The sequence below is a fragment of the Equus caballus genome, chromosome 20, assembly GCF_041296265.1.
Source record: "Equus caballus isolate H_3958 breed thoroughbred chromosome 20, TB-T2T, whole genome shotgun sequence".
Taxonomy (NCBI): Eukaryota; Metazoa; Chordata; class Mammalia; order Perissodactyla; family Equidae; genus Equus; species Equus caballus.
Genome location: NC_091703.1, coordinates 26,103,162 through 26,125,053, shown reverse-complemented (window position 1 = coordinate 26,125,053; position 21,892 = coordinate 26,103,162). Strand labels below are relative to the sequence as shown.

Sequence of the window (21,892 nt, the reverse complement as noted above, 5' to 3'; positions counted from 1 at the left end):
TAAAAGTTAGTTCACTTGGGCTTGCCTCAGTTTCCACATTCTCAAAATGAGACTGTCTCACAGGGTTTTTGTGAGGATTAAATGAGTAAAACACTTAAACCAGTTAGCACAGTACCCAGTATATTTTATCTATACATTTTAGTTATTGTTGTTCAAATCCTAGCTGTCATTCACTGCTGAGTCACCTTAGGGAAGTTAATTCACTTTTCTGCACCCCTGTGTCCTTATCTATAGAAAGGAGACAATAAAGTGGTACCATGATCAACTGTCATATGGAAAAATGGAATTAATACGAGTGAAGTGCTTCACACAGTGTGTGCGTTTAATATGTATTTTATTGTGATGAGTTGCTGTTAAAGAGGAGGCCCTCAGCTCCAGGCTGGGCAGGGAGAAACAAGGATGTTACTTCATCCTTAGAGTCTCTTCCCAACAGCAGAGCCTGGGGTCACTGGGGTGTACAGAGAAAGGTGAGACACTAGGTCAGTAACAAGGGAACTCTGCACTCAGGTCGGCGGTGGGCAAATGGTCAAGGCAGTGGGTTCCAATGTTGAAATTCCAAAAACAGGGTACAGATGCCCAGAGAAGTAGGTGCGTGGGAAGGAGTAGATATGAGATCCATCCACAGCATTGTAGAATGAGACCTCACCAATCTCATAGTCCAGGAAAACCCCGACTCTTACAGGAGGGTTGTCAATTGTCAGCTTGATCCTGGAGTAAGCAAGAGCTCGATAGTCTTTCCCATTAGACAGCCCCACAGCCCAGAACCCATTCGCGGGTGCTATACAAATGTGATCTTTCCTCTCCACATTCTCCGTACACACTCCGACATGCCAGTCTTTCCTGTCCCCCACCTCCACCTCCCAGAAATGTCTCCCTGACGTGAAGCTCCTGCAGCCAAGCACAGAGTAATGCGAATCACATCTCTTAGGGTTGTCTGGCAGATTCTGTCGTCGGTCCACCCACTGCAAGCTCCTCTGGTCCTCAGAAACAAGGAGATTGGGGTTTGCTGTGTTCGGATCCAGAATCACATCTGCTGCATAAAGTTTGGGGATGGGTCGTGGGGTCAATCATTGCTCCCAGACCTCAGATCATCAGCCTTCAAGACCTGAGCCTGGCAGAGGAGGGCTGAGTCCAGAGCCTGGTGACCCTCTCAGCAATACCAAAAGAAACGGCCAGGGGTCTTTTGTTCAGTGGAGTACAGTCTTGAGGGTCAGGATCTGCCTAACTTGACGTCACTGGTTGGCTCCTTCCTTCCATCTTTTTCCTATTTCCCTCCCAAAATGATTCAGTCCACCTGTGCTTTACAGTCACATAGATTTACATTTCAATCCTTGCTCTGCCACTGCTGAGCTGAATGACGTTTCTTTTTCCACAGTCTCTTTTTCCATAGTCTGAAGCTATATATATCTTTGAGCCTTAATTTCCTTATCTGGAAAATGGGGATAAAAGTACTAATCTCTGGGTAGAAAAAGACAACACATGTGTTATATGAATCCCAGGGCCAGGCATGGAGGAAGTGCCTGATGTTATAATAGCTGCCATGCCTTTTCTGTGCTAGAGGGCATGTTGGGGACTTTCTGTATTCCCAGATCCCTTCTCTTCCTTCCTCTACCCTCATCTGGGCCCCAGGAATCTGTCCTCTATGGACTGCATCACTAGGCTCCCTTGCCTCGGTTACCTGTTGGGTTTTGCCAATGGGAGGTACTAGCTGAAAATCTTGAGGAGAAAGAGAAGAGAGGCACAGCATTATTTCCTCCACGTCCTCCCTACCAGTGTCAGATGGTGATGCCCTAACAAAGGCACAATTCCTCTCAGGCAGCCCTGTCCTTGAGCTTCATCTGGGCTCCAGGAAAGGCTCCCTCTCCCTTTTCCTTCAAACTGACAGGTGGTGACAGATCACCACTGTTGTGAGCCCTGGGGCACTTCGCAGTCCCTTATTGGTTTCCTTTAACCCTAAACCTGCCTTTGTAAAGAGTTCCTTTTCTAAACCTTCTCCAAACCACCCAGTTTGAACATGTCATCTCTTTCCACTTAGTTTTTTTTGAGCCATACAAGTTCATTACCTCATTTAGTCTTTCTCTTTACCTTCATAAATAGGGGTTATGATATCATATAAAAACGAGGAGGATAAAGTTCAGAAACATTAAGTGACTTGGGGACACATAGCAGCAGGAGGTGGCATAAGAAGCTTGGGAAAAACAAAGATCTTTGCTCATTGCCTTCTCTCTGGGTCATTCCACATCCTCACTCTCCCTGCAGTATTAGTTCACTCTGCCTCTCCTTCCCTCAGCTCTACCCTTTATGCCTCTTCCTTCCCATGAAGATCTATGGAGCCCAGGAGAGCAATCCTCCCTGGTTCTCTGGGCTCTCCACAGGAAGGCACTGGAGATGGGCACATCTTTGAGACCAGGACCTCAAGTCACCCACTTGGAACTCTCCCGGTCATGGGGACTATTGTTGACAGAATCTCAAGAGTTGGAGAAAAAGGGTATAAGGGCCCTCAAGCTGTTGTCCTAGGGAATATACAGTGATTCACTCACCAGGTTGGAAGAGGGCCATCTTCCATTCTGAAAGGCAGGAGACACAAATATGGAAAGGGCATTATTTGTGTGTTTGCCCCACCCATTCTTCTCACTAAGCTTTTTCTCTCTCCCTTTCTTCAGTCTTTTTCAATGTACAGCTTCCTTAATCTACAGCTCTGCCAGATCAGGCATATAACCTCTAAAAAAGTGGTGGACTTCTTTGACTCCATCATGCTAGGGCTGCAGGCAAAATGGCCAGGCTTTGCTAGGGTGTAAGCCTACGTGCCAGGAGGGTGAGAGGTGGCTGAAGATGGCCAGAACCTGTCTCTGGAAAGTCCTTTCTGAGGCTCCAGAAAAGCATGGGTGGTGTCTCCCACAGAAAATGAGCCTCTGGGCTAGATCTGATTATTGCTACTGGGAATGCCAATGGGTCATACAACAGAGAAAACTTTTAAGTGCTTAGTACACATGTGCCAGGAAACTCAGAGAGCATCAGGGTCACTCACCAGCATAGTCCAGAGGCTTCAATCCACCTAAAATGGAAGAAAGGTAGAGATGTCACCTGAACTATGTCACTACTGTGTCATCTAATTTCTCTTCTTTTGCACCCACCTAATCTTTCTTTTTGACCCCCATCCCCACCATTCCTACCCTCTCCCTCTGCCTGTTCACTGTGCTCCTCCCTCTCCTCCTTAATATCAAATCTGAGAACATCAATAAGAAATAAGGGTGGCTGTTTTAGGGGAAGCACAGGGGTGTCATGTTTTTTAATGGAGAAAAGCACCTTCAATCTCTCTCCAGAAGGGGCCCACAGACTCTTCAGCCCATCAAGGCACCAGGGAATATCCAGGGGTGCACTTGAAAGGAAAGGAGGAGAAGGGGGATGGAAGTCCCTAGATGAAGCGCCTTCCCTATTCTCATTATTTGCATGCTGAAGACACCACAGGCACCATGTAAATGTTTCTGAGCTGAGACCTGGCAGATCTATTCTGTATGTATCTATGCTCCCATACCTGGGCATAGGGGTCACTGTGTGTATACCTGTATATGTATATGTACTAGAATCTATCTGTCTCAGGCTTTATGATGTCCTGCTACTTCTAAAATGAATTGGGCAACTTAATGAGGAATTTCAGATACTGGTTTTGTAAAGGCAATTCTAAGTCTATGACAACTAACCCACTGTGGTACTCCTTTCTTTTAATGAACTTTTCTCCTTCCTTCTCAGATTTCCTCATTCTTTCAAATCTTAGATTCTTTGTTTTCTTCTCAGCAGCCTACAGATTATGTAAACCAACTGGGAGTTTCCCAGCATAGGGAAGGCACTTCAGCTAGAGAGGTCCATCCTCCTCGTCCTCCTTTCCTTTCAAGTACACCCTGGATATTTCCTGATGCCTTACTGGGTTGAAGAGTCTGTGGGCCCCTCCTGGAGAGAGATCGAAAGTCCTTCTCCCCATTCAAAAACATGACCTGCCTGTGCTTCTGCTGAAACAGTCACTCTTATTTCTTTCCCTTGGTAAAGGGTTCTGGATATTTCTCAGCCCTGGACAGAGTTAGGGGTAAGGAATGGGGCTGGGAGATATTGGAGTAGAGAGTCTTAGATGCAAATTCAGAGAAAGTGTCAGAGCCATTCAGGCATGAGGCCTGACAGGTGATCCAACTCTCGTAAGTCCACAAGGGAAGGAACCTGAAGAGTCATGAAGCAGCTTAAGGCAGAGATACCAAGAAATGGGTGGACGCCTCGGAGAATCTGAACTTACGCTGTACAAGCTGGAGGTACTCTGGAAAATAAGTAGGGAAAAAAAGTACTGTTATGGGGATGGAGCGGGGAGGAACTTTGAAAAATAAAACTTACTAATGACCCAGTGCAGTGGTTGGTGCCTGGGGTGGCGATGGGGTAAGATCCTTATGGGCTCCCTCCCCTAAACCAGTGCCTCAGGTTCCCTCCCTGGCCTGATACCTCTTGCCCATCGTTCATCCTCCTTTGCTGCTTGCTCTCTCTCTATCACCTGCTGCTGTCGCCACAGGAAGTAACCAGCCCCTGGGAGAAGCAGCAGCAAGACAGGCAGGGTCCCAGCCAAAGCCGCTATCCAGGGCCTGGCCCTCCAGAAGAAGGGATCTGCAATGGAATGGAGCTTTAGCCTCTCACACCAGGGCAGGGACCACACAGTTGATTTCATGACATTAAATGATCCTTCTCTTCCTAAAGTCTCAGGGAACTTCGGGTAAGACTTCGGTAAACTCTTACTATAAAATAGTCTATTCCTTGTCTTGAAATGTCTGCTTCTCACATGTGAATAGGAGTTACTTGAGCATCAGAATCCCATTTTTTCTAATTTAATTTTCAACAGGTTACATTTACATGGTTCAAATACCAAAAATATATAAAAAGTTGTCCGAGTCTCCCATCCACTCCCTCCTCCCTCCCCCCATTTATGAGCCTCTCATTAGTCAGCTTAATATGGTGGGTAACAATAGGAACTTTGGAGCTGGAGGGCCTGCGTTCAAATTCTGCCTCCTCCACTTGACTGGCTGTGGGATCTTGGACTAATTCTTAACTGCTCTGTTCCTGATGTCCTAATCTATAACATGGGGGTAATAAGAGTACCGTACTCATAAGGTTAAAGGGTTAAATTATTGCTTATGAAGAGTGTGACGCAAAGTGAATGTTATTCTAGCGTGTATTAAATTTTTAAAATATAAATATCCTTCTATTTTTTCTTTTTTTACACCAAAGACAGCATTCTACACAAACCACTCTGCATGTGGCTTTTTCTCTTCATCTCAGAGAACCTGCCATATTAGGACAGAGAGAATGTCTGTGTTTTCTTTCCCAGCTGTGCAATATTCCATTGCATAGAAGTTCCCCACTGATGGACTTTTGCATAGTTTCTAACTTTTTGCTGTTATAATTAATGCTACAACAAATAACATTGTACATGAGTCATTTCATACATATGCATACATTTCGTACAAGTATTTCTGTCAGAGAAATTCCCAGAAGTGGGATTTTTAGAGCAATATATAAGTAGTTTGCAGAAATACTGCTTATTTCCAATAGAAGCTGTGCCAATTTATACCAAAAATAGACCAAATTGTACAAACAAAGGCCTAAAAGTGACGATCTCTCCACACTCCAGCCATCGGAATGTGTGACCTGCCACCTTGGTTTTGTTTTCTTTTGTTTAGTTGCCAGTCACAGGCAGAAAATGTTTTAATACATGCTCCTCTAGAGAGTGAGATGGCACATCATCTCATGTGTTATTTCCTTTTGTGTGAACTAATAATTCATGCCCTTTGCTCATTTTTCTATTCTATTTTCTATTGCTCATCTTCAGTTTAAATTCTTTTATATTGTAAGGAGATTAGTTCTTTCTATAACACATCAATCGTACATATCTTTTTCCCATTTCGTCATTTGTCTTTGCTTAAGGGTCTGATCTTTACCATGTTCCTCCAATTCCCACTGCTTGTCACAGTGCCTGGCACACAGGAAATACCCAGTAAATATTTGTGACATAAACAGCTTATGGGGAAAAGAAACATGCCTAAAGTAAGAAAAAGTCTCCGGTTCCCTGCTCTGTGCCTTATATTCACTGCAAAGATCCAAGTCAGCCACAGAGAATCACACGTCTTCCTTATTTCGGTAGCCACAGCTGAGCACAGTATACATGGGACTAAGCAGGGTACTGACCTGCAATGGAAATCCTGGCTGACTTTTCCTCTCTGAGGAGTGGATTTCTGATGATACAGAATACTTCATCTTCAGAGCTGTCTTTCACAATCACAGATGCTGTGACTTCATACAGACCTGCTCCATCCAGCATCAAAGGTCCTGGCACAGCAGGCATGTATATTCCCTTGGAGTCTATCCACTGTATTTCGGGTTGGGGATACCAGCCAGTGGACATGCAATCCAGATGGATCCCTCCATCCTCATGACCCTTCATTTCAATGTGAAAATCAGAACCCAATGCTGTCGAAGGATAATAGAGCCTGAATTCTTTTGAAAGAAGCCTCCTGTATTGATGAGAGTCTCAACAGGAATCAAATGACACATTCACATATATAATTCAGGGGGAGTTTCATTAAGGAGCTATTTACAAAAGCATGGTCATGGTGAGGGGAAAACTACATGGGATGGAGCAATACCCCAGGGCCAAGAACAGTGGAGCTGTTACCGGCCACCACTAAACCCAAAGGGAGTTGGAAAAGAAGCCATTTTGAAGCCCTAAAAAAAGAAACTCATATAGAGAGGGCTTTCTTAAGAGGAGCTGTGATATTTGGGAATGGAATGCAGCCAGCTAGAGGTGGTCCTGCAGGGAGAAAGCCTGTGGGGCAAGTACCTAGACCTCTCTCTCCTTTCCTTCCTTCCATCCTCTGCTTTGGCTCCCTATTGACCAACCCAGCCAGAAACCACAGGCAAGAGAGAGCCCTGAGAAAGAGAAACACAACCCTTGACATCTGGACATCGACCTAGTTTCAGTGTTCTCATGTTGAACATAATCAATTTCAAGGAACATCAAAATCAGAAAAGGGGACCTTGTCACTATGATGGATCAAGACAAAAAGAAGAGCACTCAACAATCATGTTTGAACATAGAGAAAAACATGAACACTGTCCAAACCACAATCATGACCAAACATTGTCCTATCCTGGCTATGAGTGACTGCTGCTCCTTGACCAATTACAGCTTTAGCCTCACTCTACTCTTCCTCCTGATATGACTTATTAAGACATCCACCCACAGAATCACACGCTCCAGCTTCCTGACAACATCCAATCCAGAGCAAAGTCGCAGTTCCGTAAACCCTCCCAAATCCTCTAACACAAGCCCAAATTCTATACCAATCTTCTGTAACACCCTCTTAACTGAGACACCCCATGGTTACCACACATGAGCATTCTCTCCTCTTTATTCTCCCAATAAACACAACTTGGTCAACTGCTGGTGTGTTCCTGGGGGCCTTTCATGGGAGAACATTGGCAGCACAGATGCTGTCCTACAGGTCAGCCTCCCAGGGCCCACAGTAGTGTTCACCTGGGGGCCATAGAAGCGATCTGGAACACAACTGAACCCAAACAACAGTGCACCAGCACTGAGGAGATATTTTCTTATCCTTCCTAACACTGACCTTCGAATTCCCATTAGACCCTGGTGGCCAGCATGAGGGAGTTCATTACTTGATATTATAGAGTACAAGAGGGATTAATCCCAGAGGAAATCCTGTGTCTTTCCCAAGGGTCTAAGGGAAACAAAGAGGGAAGGCAGTGGAGGCAGTTCCTAGTGACCAGCCAGGATGCTCTGAAGTGGATTTGGAGGACGACTTCTTCCTCTGCACCCAGGTCCCAGGGGGGAACCAGCTGAGAACAAAACCTAGAGGCTCACCTGCAACCTCCAGCTTCACCATGGCTTTTTCATAGAAGTTGTCATCTTGGAAATAACACAGGTAGTTCCCACTGTCAGAGGCTCTGATGTCATAAATTCGGAGAGTAGCCTTCCCTTCAGTGATGCCATCTCTTAAAAGTGAAGTTCTCCCTCGATACTCTGCCATCTGATTCTCTTCTACCTCCTTCCCATTTGCATACTCGTATACTACCTCCCTAAGGCTGGATCTCACCCACATTAGCTCCATGGTCTCCGCACTCATCTTCGGGGAAAGATGACAGGGTAAATCAGCGTCTTCACCCACCATGGCCAGGATGGGCCCAGGGGGTCCAATCACAGAAAACTGAGCTGATCAGTAAAAGGAGAAGATCCATCAGTTGAAGTTGGGACTAGGAGAGTAAGGGAGGGGGATCTCAGGCAGGGAGAGTGAGGTACAAAAAACCTAGAGAGGAACAAGACCCTAACAGAAGTGCAGTTTGTCTTAATGGCATGCGCACCTTCACTTTGGGATTGGATTTATAGGCATGATAAGTTGTCAGAGGTTCTGACAGGGGAGTAATTAGGTAATTGTCTGCTTCCAATACATAAAAGCAGGATGTTCCCGGGGCTGGCTCTGTGGCCGAGTGGTTGGGTTCGTGCACTCCGCTGCAGGTGGCCCAGTGTTTCGTTGGTTCGGATCCTGGGCGCGGACATGGCACTGCTCCTCAGGCCACACTGAGGCAGCGTCCCGCATGCCGCGGCTAGAAGGACCCACAATGAAGAATATACAACTATGTACTGGGGGACTTTGGGGAGAAAAAGGAGAAAAATAAAATCTTTAAAAAAAAAAAACGCAGGACGTTACCTACCTGAGCAAGGGGTAAGCAGCTGGACCAAGATGAGGGAGACAAGGAGGTCGAGCAGAGGGAAATCTAGGGAACTTTCCATTTTCATCTGAGCTGCAGAGAGATGATGGAGAGAGTCAGGCAGAAACTACAACCTGGAAGAAGATGGTGAATTCCATATTAAACCTCCATCTCCCCAAGGTTGACTCAGGGTGAAACACAGAGTCACTATTATTGTGACTCAAGATCCTTTCCTACCAAAATTTCTGTTTGGGAGTCTCTTAACCTTTGAGTTCCAAAATGAAAAATCACTCATAAAAATACGAAACGTTAAGTGTACATACATTTAACATATAAATGTTATGTATGTCCTGTTAAATGTACTTGCATTAACCCTTAACCCATCAGGAAATCCTTAGCTCTACTGTCCAAGTATGTCCCTCTCTGGGTCAACTGATTCCACGTGTCCCCTATAATCTACGCTCGACACAAGAACCAGAACAATTTTGAGTCACATCACGTCACTACACTACTCAACACCTTCCAGTGGCTCCCATTTCACTCAGAGTAGATGCTGATGTCCTCACAATGGCCCACATGGCTCTCCAGGACCTGCACCTCTCACTTCATCTCCCCTACTCTCCTCGTCTGCTCCAGCCACTCTGCATTTCTTGCTGGTATTTGAACAGGCAGGGAAAGAGGACTTCAGCCCTGACTCTTTCTTCTACCTGGAATTCTCTGACCCCAGTATCCACAGGCTCACTCCCTCATCTCCTTCAAGTCTTTCCTCTAAAGTCCATCTCTCCGTGAGACCTTCTCTGATCACAGGATTATGGCAAACTTCTCTCATCCCCCTGAGCCTGCTCTCTTTTGCCCATTGAATTTTCACCATTTAACATATCATGTGTTCACCCTCTGTCTCCACCTGCTCAAATGGAAGCTCCACAAAGCAAGGGTATTGGTCTCTTTTGTTTACTGATATGTAATGAGCTGGTAAAACAGTGTGTGGTTCATATGGAACCCCCAGTGAATATTTGTTAAATGAGTGAATGGATGAGGGGTAACATATTAACTAATAAATATTAGACTTTTAAATTGAATTAGCTGATCAGATTAACAGGTTGCCATCTGGCAAGATGGGAGGTGGAGAGTTATGAAGAAAAGTGTCTGCCTCTGTAGTGACCTGCTATTTTAGTCTGACTCAGAGAGCAGAGCCCAGCCTCCTCTGCTCCTACTGGAACTTGTCCATACTAATGTATTTATTCCAACTTTCCAAAGAAGTGGTTCCAAGGAGCAAGCGTGTCCTAGATATGCATGTAAGAGTGTTACAACTTGGTATGCTTCAGTGCACTCTTTTCATAATTGTTTTTTTGGGGGAGAAACATCCCTAGGAAGGAAATTATTCACTTACTGCCTTCCTTTCCCCAGGTGTTCACCAATGCTCCTTGGCAGATGGCCTCTGGGCTCACCAGCAATGGATAATTTCCCTGGTCTTAGTCTTTCCACTAGCAGAGAAGTGTCTTTCAGAGGCAGAGATGTGATAGCTGGCACTTATGAACAAGGGGCAAATATGTCAAGTAGGGAGCACATACAGCCTAACAAAGCTCATGCCTCTACACAATGCTGAGCTTCTCTAAGCTCAGAGGCAGGACCCCTGCAACTCCACATTCCCAGCCCAGTGCTCCCAACTGTATCTTGGCTCAGAAAAACATCTCCACCATCTTTTTAGGTATGGTCTGTGGCATCACTGTTTACCTTTGTGATAGGGGAAGTGTGGGGCTGTTGCCAGCTGGCAAGGCTTGATTCAAGCTGGAGTTCATGCTTGGCTTCCATCCTAACCACCCAAGATTTGGTTATATCCCTAGATAGTGGAGGGCCTGAGAGCAGGCCTAGGTGGATTACTCAGAGACAGGACCAAGATCTCGGGACCTAGCCCCTCCCTTCTTCCTTGGTCCTCTCCCATTATGTATCCTCTCCTTCCCTGAAGACATCATGTGGGATGGGTTGGGAACAAATGACTGGATGGTGTGTACATCTCTGTAGCAACCCTGTGGACTCCTCTAAGCCCCAACCCATACCCATCACCAACTTCTAATCACATCCCCATCAGACTCTGCTTAAGATCCAGGCAGACTCCCTGGTGGAGGCTCTGGAGTCAGAGGCTGAACATACCACTTCTTAATCACAAGACCAGTGAATGGGAGAGCTATGAATAAGACCAGGTCTCACCCATCTTATCATTCGTTCATTCAGCAAACATTTACTAAATGCACATTATGTACCACACCCACTCTGTGTTAGGTGTAGGGACAAAAAGGGTGTGGAAACTAGGTAATGGCACTAGGATTCACAAACTGTGTAAAAACAGCCATTTGACAAACCTATTTGAACTTCAGTCACTCATGAAACAATGTGAAATATGACCTTTGGAATGTGCAGAATTAGCCCAGCAGTTCCACTTTGAGATCTGGGTCAGCAAAGCACTTGCATGAGTCCAGAGAGAAGTACGTATAAGGATGACACTGCAGCATTATTTTTAAAAGTAAAAAAGCGATCAAGAACCTGACCATTGGAGACTGGTTAGTTAAATAATGGCTCATACCTATGAAGGAATTCAATGAGGTAGTTAAGACTAACTTATAATCACTAACTCAGATAATCAAGATATATTGAGTGAATAAAAAGCACATTGCAGAACAATACTAGTGATTCTATTAAAAAATAAACAAAGCTATAAATTTGTATACATGTGTTTATGTCATTGCCTTAAAAAACGTCTGAAAGGATACATGCTACACTGAGAGTTGGGGACAAAGTGAAAAATACTTTTGTCCTTTGTACCCTATACTTTGAAAATTATGTGAATGTTTTAAATTTTAAGTTTTCGTGTATAACTTAACAATTAATAATTATTACAAGTAATTACAGTGCCTGCAATGTATCAGTTGTTCAGAAAATACCAACTCCTCCAAAACAGACCAGCATGAGGCCCCAGTCATAGTGCCTGCAAGTCCGGGAACTACCAGGGGACAAGGGAGCAGAAGTCTATGCAGTTGGCGCTCCTTCGGACCCTTTCCTGACACCTGGACACAACCTCAGACAAACTATTGCCTTTCACTGCACCCGCTCCTCTTCAAACTCTTCTCCGCTAGTACAGCGAGGACAGTAGTCTTATTATAATCGGTACAACTTCCCTGCTGTCCTCCGAGTGGGGAATATGTTTACACTTATTTCTTAGGGTATTTCTTGTTTTTTGTTCCTGATTATAGTAAATTTTAAAATAGGGAAAAATATATAATTTAAATAATCTGTAATGGTAATGATAAACTTCACTTTACAAGAATGTAAATATTTCTGGAAGTATTTTGGCAGTATATATATACCAAATACCTCAGAAATGTTCCATCGTTTGACCCAGAAATTCCACTTATACAAATTACTCTTAAAGAAAAGCAATCAGATGTTAACACAAACAGTTCTGTTTAAGGCTGTTGAACACAGTAAAATCTACAATAGCATACTGTATACATAATTTAGATATCCAAGGTGAATCCAATTTTGTTACAATTATAAACTAAGCTCTTTATTAAAAACATGATTCCTAATGACTGTATGATAAGCCCTCTATGATTAGACAATGCGTTGTTTATTCATGCTCCAACTGCTGTATATGTATATGTATATTGTATATGGAGGTTGGTTCAGATCTTTCTATGTTATAAATAATTCTGTAATGAACATGTTTACATATAAGTTTTTGAGGCACATTTTTTTTTTTAGAGTGTCTTAGGATACGTTCCCAGACATGACCAGGAGAGACTGAGTCCTTTGCTCTCTTCTGACCAGAGTAAGTTCTTAAGAATATGCAGTTGGCAAGTTTCTTCATTCAGGTTGTCTCCCTTCTACCAAATTTCCTGGTGCAGGTCCTTGCCTTTTGCACTGCCACCTGCCCCCTCACCACACACACAAGCACCAAATCACTTTCTCTGGGTGAGGACTTCCCTGTACGCACTCTTAGCTTTGTAGCCTCCCTCTTTCCAGGGCCTTGGCCCTGGCTTTTACCCATTTCCCCCACTTACCCCTTGGCATTCCCATCTGAAAATCACAGCCCATGGAATGAAGGTAATCAATAGTTCTCCATTATAGTTAACAGTCTGCTCTGGAGGAAAGAGAAAAGAAAGAAAAGCTGCTCCTTGTGAGAAACAGAAACAGAGTCCCTCTTTGGAAGAATTCGTTTTCTGATTGGCTCAGAAGAGGGTTCCTTATCAGTTGCTGGACAGAAACCAACGCGGAAGGTAGAAGGAAAACTGAAACTGTATTGGATTGTACAAAAGAAGAAAGATTACAGCCCTAATTTCCACACTGTTTGTGTTTACCTAGTTGAATCATTGTATGTTTGTGTATATCAGTATTTCATTGTATACACTTGTTTTATGTCTTTTATATCTCAATAGTTTTATCAGCAGAACTAATCAGAAAAATTAGGAGATTTTAAAGAGTGAAGGGAGGAAGAGATGCATTAATTACAACATTTCTGTGGTCATTTGCTAATGCCTGTGTGCACGTAGGTGGACACATGGAGGAGGACATCTTTTACAACAGAGCCAAATGGAAGTACGAACAGAAAGAAAACCAGATCCACTCTACTGTTTCAGCACCTCTGAAACTCAAGTCTCAGATCCATGAGCAAATCATATAATTTTATGGTTTCCATAGTCAGTGCTGCCAGTGAATGATGAGCATGTCTTACATTTTCAGAGCATTCTTATTTGGAGTGTTGCTGAGCAGCTTCACCCATCCACCCTCTGTGCTTTATTTGTGCTACATTTGTATTTTCACATGTATTTGTTTCTCCTCTGCCTGCAGAATTCTATATTCTCTGAGGTTAGGCTCTGAATAGGCTGAGAAGGCTGTTTCTGTAAGGTGTCTTTGGGAATAACTGATTCTACCTGTGGCCCAGGGCTTCCCAAGATACTTTATTGTCATCTTGAGACAGTGATTAAAGCTTCTAGGGCTTGAAGTGAATTTGGCTAATGGAATTTGATTAAATTCCAGCAGTTTGAATTTAGGCTTTGTGGTAGACATGGCTGGTGGTTGTACAGTATTTATTCCCAGGTTCTTCTTATTAATCAAACCCATTTTGGGGGAGTACTGCAGTGTGCCCATCCCCCTTATAGAATAGGGGAGACCAAAGGACTAAGTTTGAGGCCATGATTTGTAAGTGGAAGTTGTCGCATTGTGTTTCTCGAGAGAGGTCTATATTCTTCCCACTTCCTTTGTCTTTTTGCCTCTAAAACATAGTCCTTGGAGCTGGAGTGCAGCGACCATCTGGTTAACAAGAGGCAACCTTGAGAACAGAAGCGACATGCTGAGATAGCAGAGAATAAAGACAGAAAGAGGCTGGGGCATGGGTGCGTCTCTGAGCTGCCAGACCAGCTCTGGACTGCTGCCTTCTGAATTCCTTTTACTGGAAAGGAAAATAAAGCTTTGTTTTGTTGAAGCCAGTGGTATTTCCGGTGTCTGTTATCAGCAGCAAAATGGAATTTTTCCCTCCCTACACCCCACTATCAACAGTTTATCATGAAACTTTTCAAGCATAGAGCAAAGATGAAAGCCTTTTCCAATGAACACCAAATACACCTACTATCTAGATTTTACAGAGCGAATTTTATGACACTTGCTTTATTATAGTCTGTCCTTATGTTCATCCCCCATCCATCCTTATTTTTTTATTTAAATTCTTATTTATTTATTTGATGCCTTTTACAGTAAGTTGCAAACATCAACACACTTTCACCTGGATACTTCAGTACACCTGTCATGTAGAAGAAGAGATTTCTGAAATGCTTGAGGCACCAATGCTCTGTTTGAATTACAAACATAGGAGTACTTTATAGTTATATGTTCTAAAGTGAACAGTGGGATATGTTTATCTGGGTATCTCTAGCTCCTAAATGCCTATCCATCCTCAACGATATTGACCGTCTGGCCCCAGGCACCTGGCCCCTCCCAGTAAGAGTCAGGCTCCCTCCGGAGACTGTGTAAGCAGGAGACTCCAGGACTGCCTCTCAGGAACAGCTTGAGACAGGGACAAGCACTGCCTCAGGCATCCCGTGTCCATTCCCTGGCATCTGCTGAGAGAAGTGCTCTCTCCTCCGCTGGTACCACAAGAAGGGAATAGATGTTCCGGAGGACCTGTAGGATGTACGGCCCCACAAATCACTTGAAGAAAAGCAGGCATAAAATCACCTTTGAAAGAAGCTGAAGAGAGGCATGGGGTTGAGTTCAGAGACAAAACAAAATAGGAGAGTGGGCATTCCATTACAGTGGGGTGAGAATGTAAAAATTAGCTCAGAATGTTACAATCTGCCCTGCCAGTCATCAGGTTGGGATAACAGACATGTTTGATAAAGTCAACTACATAGCTAACAGAAATAATATTTCTCCCAAGATCATGCTGCAGCTGCAAAGGGAAAAAACAACCCCCTGCTCTGAGTGCTTCCTGCTTTCTCACTCACTGTGAAACTTCCTTTTAAAAATTCAGTCTACATTCATTCTTTTGCAAGTGGCTGTCCAGTTTTCCAAATGCCATTTATTGAAGAGACTTTCCTTCCCTTCTGCACTGAATGGTCTTGGACCCTTTTCGAAGACTAGCTATCCATTATCTTACACCATACACAAAAATTAACTCAGAAAGAATTAAAGCCTTAAATGTAAGACCTGAAACCATAAAATTTCTACAAGAAAACATGGACAGTATTCTCTTTGACTTCGGTCTTAGCAGTATCTTTTCGAATATCATGTCTACTCAGGCAAAGGAAACAAAAGAAAAAATAAACAAGTAAGACTACATCAGACTAAAAAGCTTCTGCAGGGCAAAGGAAATCATCAACAAAATGAAAAGACAGCCCACTGATTGGGAGAAAATATTTGCAAATCATATATCCAACAAGGAGTTAATTTCCAAAACAGGTAAAGAACTCACACAACTCAACAACAAAAAAAATTAACAACCTGATCAAAAAATGAGCAGAAGATATGAACAGATATTTTTCATTTTTCCAAAGAAAATACATAGATGACCAACATGCAAATGAAAAGATGTTATATATCACTAATTTTAGGGAAATTCGAATCAAAACTACAGTGAGATATCACCTCACACCTATCAGAATGGCTAGAAAAGCAAGAAACAGCACAGGTTGGAGAAGATGTGGAGAAAAGGGAACCCTCATACACAGTTGGTCAGAATGCAAAGTCACACAACCAGTAAGGGAGAACAATATGGAGATTTCTCAAAAAATTAAAAATAGAAATAACATATGATCCTGCCATTTAACTATTAGATATTTATCCAAAGAACATGAAATCAATAATCAAAAAAGATTTGTGCACCGCTGTGTTCATCACAGCGTTACTCACAATTGCCGAGGCATGAAGGCAACTCAAGTGCCCATCACTGGATGAATGGATAAAGAACACATGTATACAATCAATGGAATACTACACAGTCATAAGAAAAAGACAAAATGGTGCCATTTGTGAAACTGTGGATGGACTTTAAGGATATTATGCTAGGCGAAATAAGTCAGACAGAAAGACAAATACCATATGATTACACTTGTATATGGAGGATAAACAAACAAACTCATAGATAAGAAGAACCGATTAGTGATTACCAGAGAAATGGTGGTGGAGGGGAAAACGGGTTATGGGGCATGTATATAAGGTGATGAATAAAAACTGGACTATTGGTGGTAAAGACAGTGCAGCCTATACATAAATTGAAATATCATAATGTACACCTAAAATACATCCAAAGTTATAAGCAAATATGACCTCAATAAAACAATTGAAAAGTAAAAATTAAAAAAATAAAAACTCAGAGTCTGTCAAAAGCTTTGCTGCTGGAAATCATACCAGTAAGAATGAACCATTCCATCCATGTTTGGAGGATCCAAGTTACTTTGACCCAGAAGAGCAGCCTTGATTTCCAGCCTAGATGCTGAACTTCAGATACGGGGGTTCTGGGTACAACATTTTGTATCTCTTAACTTTATGGTTTCCGAGGAAATAGGGTCCTGGGTTGAATGCTCATCCAGATCTTTACATGAAGCTCTGAGAGATAAATGTATATGAAACAGGGCAGTAAAAATTCATTAATTCAACAAATTTGTTTTGAAAACCTACCATCTAGTAGGTATCAGCGCTGAACTTAGAGTTGCTGAGAAGAGACGGCATAATGGATTAGGTTAACCGTAGACTCTGAAGCCTGGTTGCCTGGGTGAGCTCTACTAGCTGTGTGATCTTGGGCCACTTACTTGTCCTCTCTTTGCCTTAACTTTCTTATCTGTAAAATAAGGGAAATAATAGTGTCTGCCTTTTTGGGTTGCTGTTGTTAGGATGAAATGAGATAATTCAGGCAATTTTCTTACACCAGTGTTTCACAAAGAATAAACCACAGAAGGGGCTGGCCCCGTGGCCGAGTGGTTAAGTTCGCGCACTCCACTGCAGGCGACCCAGTGTTTCGTTGGTTCGAATCCTGGGCGCGGACATGGCACTGCTCATCAAACCACGCTGAGGCAGCGTCCCACATGCCACAACTAGAAGGATTCACAACGAAGAATATACAACTATGTACTGGGGGGCTTCGGGGAAAAAAATAAAATCATAAAAAAAAAAGAATAAACCACAAAAATGTATGTGAAATAAAAAGTAGATTTGATTCTCCTTCTCAGAGTTGATAGGTTGGAATTTCCCCTTGAGAAGAGGGAGATGACTGAAAGTGATACTGAAGGAATGCAAAACTGAAGGATCCCACAGCATTTTGTACAAATCTCTCACATCACTGTACTGTTATTACTTGTTTCATATGTCTCTCGGCTAGACTTGGAGCTGAGAAAGCAGAGACTATGTGTTCATCACTGCATTCTCACTGTCTAATGCAGTCAGTCCCTGGCTCTCAAGTGGTGCTTAAAGTTTGTAGAATGAAGGAATGGCGAAGGTCTTTGTGGAGAGCCTGCAGCCATCCCTCTCTGCCAGCCTGAAGCCCCAGGGGATGCCACAGGGGACTAGTTGGCCAGGGCTTTTCAGCCAGCTGTGTAGGATCCCTGATCTGATCAATACCCATCTTTAACACACTTTCCCAGAATCTCATAGCTTGGAAGAATCAGATGAGAGAAACTTTTGATAAAAATAACAAACAATAGGATATATTGTAGTATATGAGGAAGCCGTTGGTTGTAAAGCTGATTGGCCTAACGTTATTTTCTTTTCCAAAAGGGCCTGACATGGCTGTTGAGCATGCATTGTATATCTACTTTGAGCATTTCCGATGTCCCAAAGGCAAGAACAAATGCCCTTAAGGTAAAGGTGCAACTATCCCCCCATTAGCCTTTCCTTAAGGATAAAGATCTCTCTGCAGACTAGGAATTGATTGCTGCACTCACCTGTGACTGCCCAGCTCACCTGTGACCACCCAGCTGAAGACAACAAACTTGCTTTCTGCTGTCCATGGAGACAGCAGACCCTACTACACGCTATGTCTGTCAATCACTGTGCCGACAAGGCAATCTCATGACTATTTTAAAAGGGACATTTCAGTCATGTGTGATACATGCTCTTTGATGGTATATAAACACTCTGTACACTCCCACTTCTTTGGAGTTCTCTGTTCCTTTGTGGAAGGACTCTCCCAGGCTATATGATCCTCACATTTGGCTTAGAATAAACCCAGCCCAGTTTTCACTTATAGATTGGTTATGGATTATTTGTGTTGACACTTTTATGTGTACACCAAACAGTAGACCCTGTCCTCTGGGGGACACAGCAAGAACATTTCCCAGCCTCCCTTAGGTACCGAGGAGAAGAGTTGGCCCCTTCCAGGCCTGGCCCATGAGAAATCTTCTGCACAGTATTTCCACCCCTTTTTCCCCATCTGCTGGCTGAATGTAGAGGATAGTGAGGCCCTGAAAATCTGTGTGAAGCAGAGCTCACCTCCCTATACGATCTGTCCTGAAGTCTGAAGAGATAGAGAAATATAGTTTTATTATGTTTATCTACTGAGATGTTGGGGTTGTTTGTTACAACAGTTAGTCTACCCTGACCAATACAGGCCATTACTGAAAGTCAACTCGCTTCACAGTTTGTTTCTGTGGACAGTTTTCCTATGTGCTAAATACTGAGGACTCACAGATGGTAACACACAGTCCCTGCCAAATAAAGAAGCAAATATCACTTCAAAGAGAAAATCTATAAAATCCTGTCAGTTCTTCCATCTAAAAGCCCTCAAATTTATGTTTTGTTCTCTATTTTATATATTTCAGAGAATCCTTTATAGTTGATTCCTTCCCTCTTAAGTATACTTATGCACGTCTGTTTCCAAAGCTTAAACTATCTCCTTGGTGGTTCATCTGGAGCCCACACCACAGAACCAAACAACTCTTTCCTGGATCACGGCTTCTCTTCCTGGCCGAGCAGTAAAACCAACCTACCCCTCACTATGTCTCTGATTCTTTATTTGTTTTTCATAAAAGTTCAGCACTCACTTTCATTTGTCAAATCCACTCGTCAACTGTCAGTTCCCACCTTATTCAAACTCTCAGCCGCATTTGACATAAGCATTACCTCCTCCTTGATATATTTTCTTTCCTCTGATTCTGGGACACACACCCTCCAGCAATATTCTTCTTATTCTACTGGTTACTTTTCTCAATCTCCTTTGCTGGATCTTCCCTTTCCCAATCTCTGAATGTGCTTTGAGCTTCTGTTCTTTTCTCTCTGAACACTCTCCCTAAGGAATCTTATCCAATCAGATAATTTTAAATTCCACAGGTGCACACATGACTCCCAAGTTTCCATCATCCAGGCATTCCAGGCTCATACATCCAAATGCCTACTTGACTCCACTCCAAAAGAAAGCTTTTAATTTCATCCTATAAATTCCCTATCAATTTACCCAGTTGCTTGAGCTGAAAATCTAAGCAGGACCTATGAAATGGACCTATCAGTAACTTTTTTCAACTCTTCCTTCAAAACATATCTCAAATCCAACAACCACTTTTCACCATCTGCATCAAAGCCACCATGATATCTTGCCTGGATTCCCACTGTACCCTTCTAATTGAATTACTTCTTTCCCATCTTGTCTCTCTACACTCTATTCTCAACACAGCTGGTGTCAAAGTTATCTTAAAAACCGTAAATCAAATGATGTCGTTCTGAAGCTCAGAAGTCCACAGTGGTTTCTCATCACACTTAAAATAAACCCAAAGACTTCACCATGGTCTGTAAGATGTTTCATGATACAACCCAGCTTATCTCTTGCACTACATCTCCTGTCATCTCTAGACCCACTCACACTGCCCATTCCAGGTACATGGGCCTCCTGTAAGTTCCTCATACACTCTAGAACTTTCCCAACTTGGGACCTTTTATCTGCCCCCCACTCTTTCTGGAATGGGGGAAGTCCTGAGTCTTAATATCTTGATTCCTTTCTATCCATTGTGTCTTGTCTTAAATGTCATCTTCTGAGAAGGATGTTCCCTGACCTCCCTCCTCTATTAAGTCCACCTCCTTTATTCTCTATTCCTGCACCGACTTAATTTCCTTTATGGTCTAGCAAATGAAAAGCACTTAGTTAATACATATTGCATAAGTGAGGCCAGAACAAGAGAGAAATGATACAGTACAAAGAGTTATCGGGTGTAGAGCAATGCAAGGCGAGTAAACGATGAAGTTGAGGGCAACTTAGAAAGAAGATCTGAAAGGATTGGCTAGCTGATTAAAATGGAATGATAAAGAAAGAGGAATCCTGGGTGATTGAAGTTCTTCCTTGTGCAGTAGACAATGGTGTCATTAATACAAATACCAGAGAAGCAGAGAGTGTAAGAGTGTTTTGGATGGGTTGGGAGAATTTTGAATTTAAATTTGTCTGAGTTGCCATGAGACAATCCAGATAGACAAATTTTAGGGTGCTGGTGGAAGTGGAGCTTGGGAAAGAAGTCAAGATAAGAATGCAGGAGTATCCACATGCAGATTTTCCAGGGAGGATGTGTAAAGGGACAAATGGACCCAGGACCACCTGGGGAACACTCACACTTAGGAGGTAGACGTGGAAGAAGAGTCAGCGTCTCTTAAGTCAGAATTAATCATTTGTGTGACCTTGAACAGGTTACTTGAAATCACTGGGCTTTCTTCATGCTAAGCATAAGGGTTCAGAGTAGATTGATTCCAACACTACCCAATATGAGCAGAGGAGTGTGGGACCAGACTTCCTGGGTTTATGTCCTAATGTCACCCCCTCCTGGATGTATTATTTGAGCAAGGTTTTTACTGTCTTTGTAGATTAATTTCCTCTGTTGTAAATGGATATAATAATAGCACCTACCTCTTATAGCTGTTGTGAGGGTCAATAAATAGGAGAATATATGTAAAGAACTCAGACTATGCCTGGCACATGGTAGTAGCTGCTCAATAAACGTTACCTATTTAAAAAGACAAGGTACAAGGTTATATTGTCCCTCCTTTGTAGGGTCCTCAATGAGGGAACCAATATGAAGTGGTGCCTCTGCCCTGAGGAGACAGGCATGTAGGTATAGAGAGATCCCAGGTCTGCTCTAGGATGCACAGAACCTACTGAGACTGAATGTCATTTGAATGGAGACTTTCTAGTTGTACCCTTAGGCCTACAGTGCTGAAAGTGTTGAGAAGTAGAAAAATCCAACAGAGAGTGGGGTGGGAGGACTTTAAGAATGTAAAAAGAAAAGGCCTAAATTTGGAAATGAAAAGACACAGGTGCTGAACTGGGATGGGGCAAAACTTGGCCAAGGTGCCGCGTGGATCTTCCTGGGTCACCATCCATGGCCCACGCAGCTACGCCACTATTTAGAACTGTAAGATGGAGAAAGAACACGAAGATCTTTTCTGATGGAGTCCGGAGCCTTAGACCATAGAAATGACACAGTGACTCACCAGCATAGGACTGGGCTTTTCTCCAATCTAAAACAGAAAAATGAGAGGTGAGAGCTCCATGGCTAGAGCCAGATAATTTTTGGCCTCTTCTGTGCCCAAGCTACCTTTCCTTCCCCTCCTTGGTGCCCTCTTCAGTTATCTCCAGCAAATTCCTGGATACCTTTCACCATGTTCCTCACAAGGG

General features: G+C 43.1%; 1 protein-coding gene across 11 annotated transcripts; it reads right to left on the bottom strand.

Annotated features, from left to right (window-relative positions):
* Nucleotides 1–317: 317 nt before the first annotated feature.
* LOC138919421 (butyrophilin subfamily 3 member A3-like) lies at nt 318–13,021 on the bottom strand. 11 transcript variants are annotated; one of them, XM_070244179.1, is made up of 9 exons: nt 12,816–13,021; nt 8,761–8,850; nt 7,913–8,260; nt 6,217–6,498; nt 4,483–4,641; nt 4,283–4,303; nt 3,029–3,055; nt 2,541–2,567; nt 318–1,033 (listed from the first exon to the last, which is right to left on the bottom strand). In XM_070244179.1, the coding sequence occupies exons 1-9, from the start codon at nt 12,847–12,849 to the stop codon at nt 504–506; spliced, it is 1,518 nt and encodes a 505-aa protein (XP_070100280.1). In that variant the 5' UTR covers nt 12,850–13,021; the 3' UTR covers nt 318–503. The 11 variants fall into 11 exon arrangements, with proteins under 11 accessions (XP_070100280.1, XP_070100281.1, XP_070100284.1 ...); XM_070244180.1 differs by having other exon boundaries at nt 318–1,030; XM_070244183.1 differs by having other exon boundaries at nt 8,761–8,845; nt 12,816–12,974.
* Nucleotides 13,022–21,892: the final 8,871 nt, after the last annotated feature.

Bases quoted from the DNA above. Each gene is read 5' to 3' on its own strand.
- LOC138919421 (XM_070244179.1), bottom strand. From the start codon at position 12,849: ATGGGCTGTGATTTTCAGATGGGAATGCCAAGGG. The intron at 6,499-7,912 runs GTGAGCCTCTAG...ATCCTTCGACAG, and splicing joins GGTGAAGCTGGAGGTTGCAG to CATTGGGTTCTGATTTTCAC. The intron at 1,034-2,540 runs GTGAGTGAATCA...AACTTTATGCAG, and splicing joins GATGGCCCTCTTCCAACCTG to CAGATGTGATTCTGGATCCG.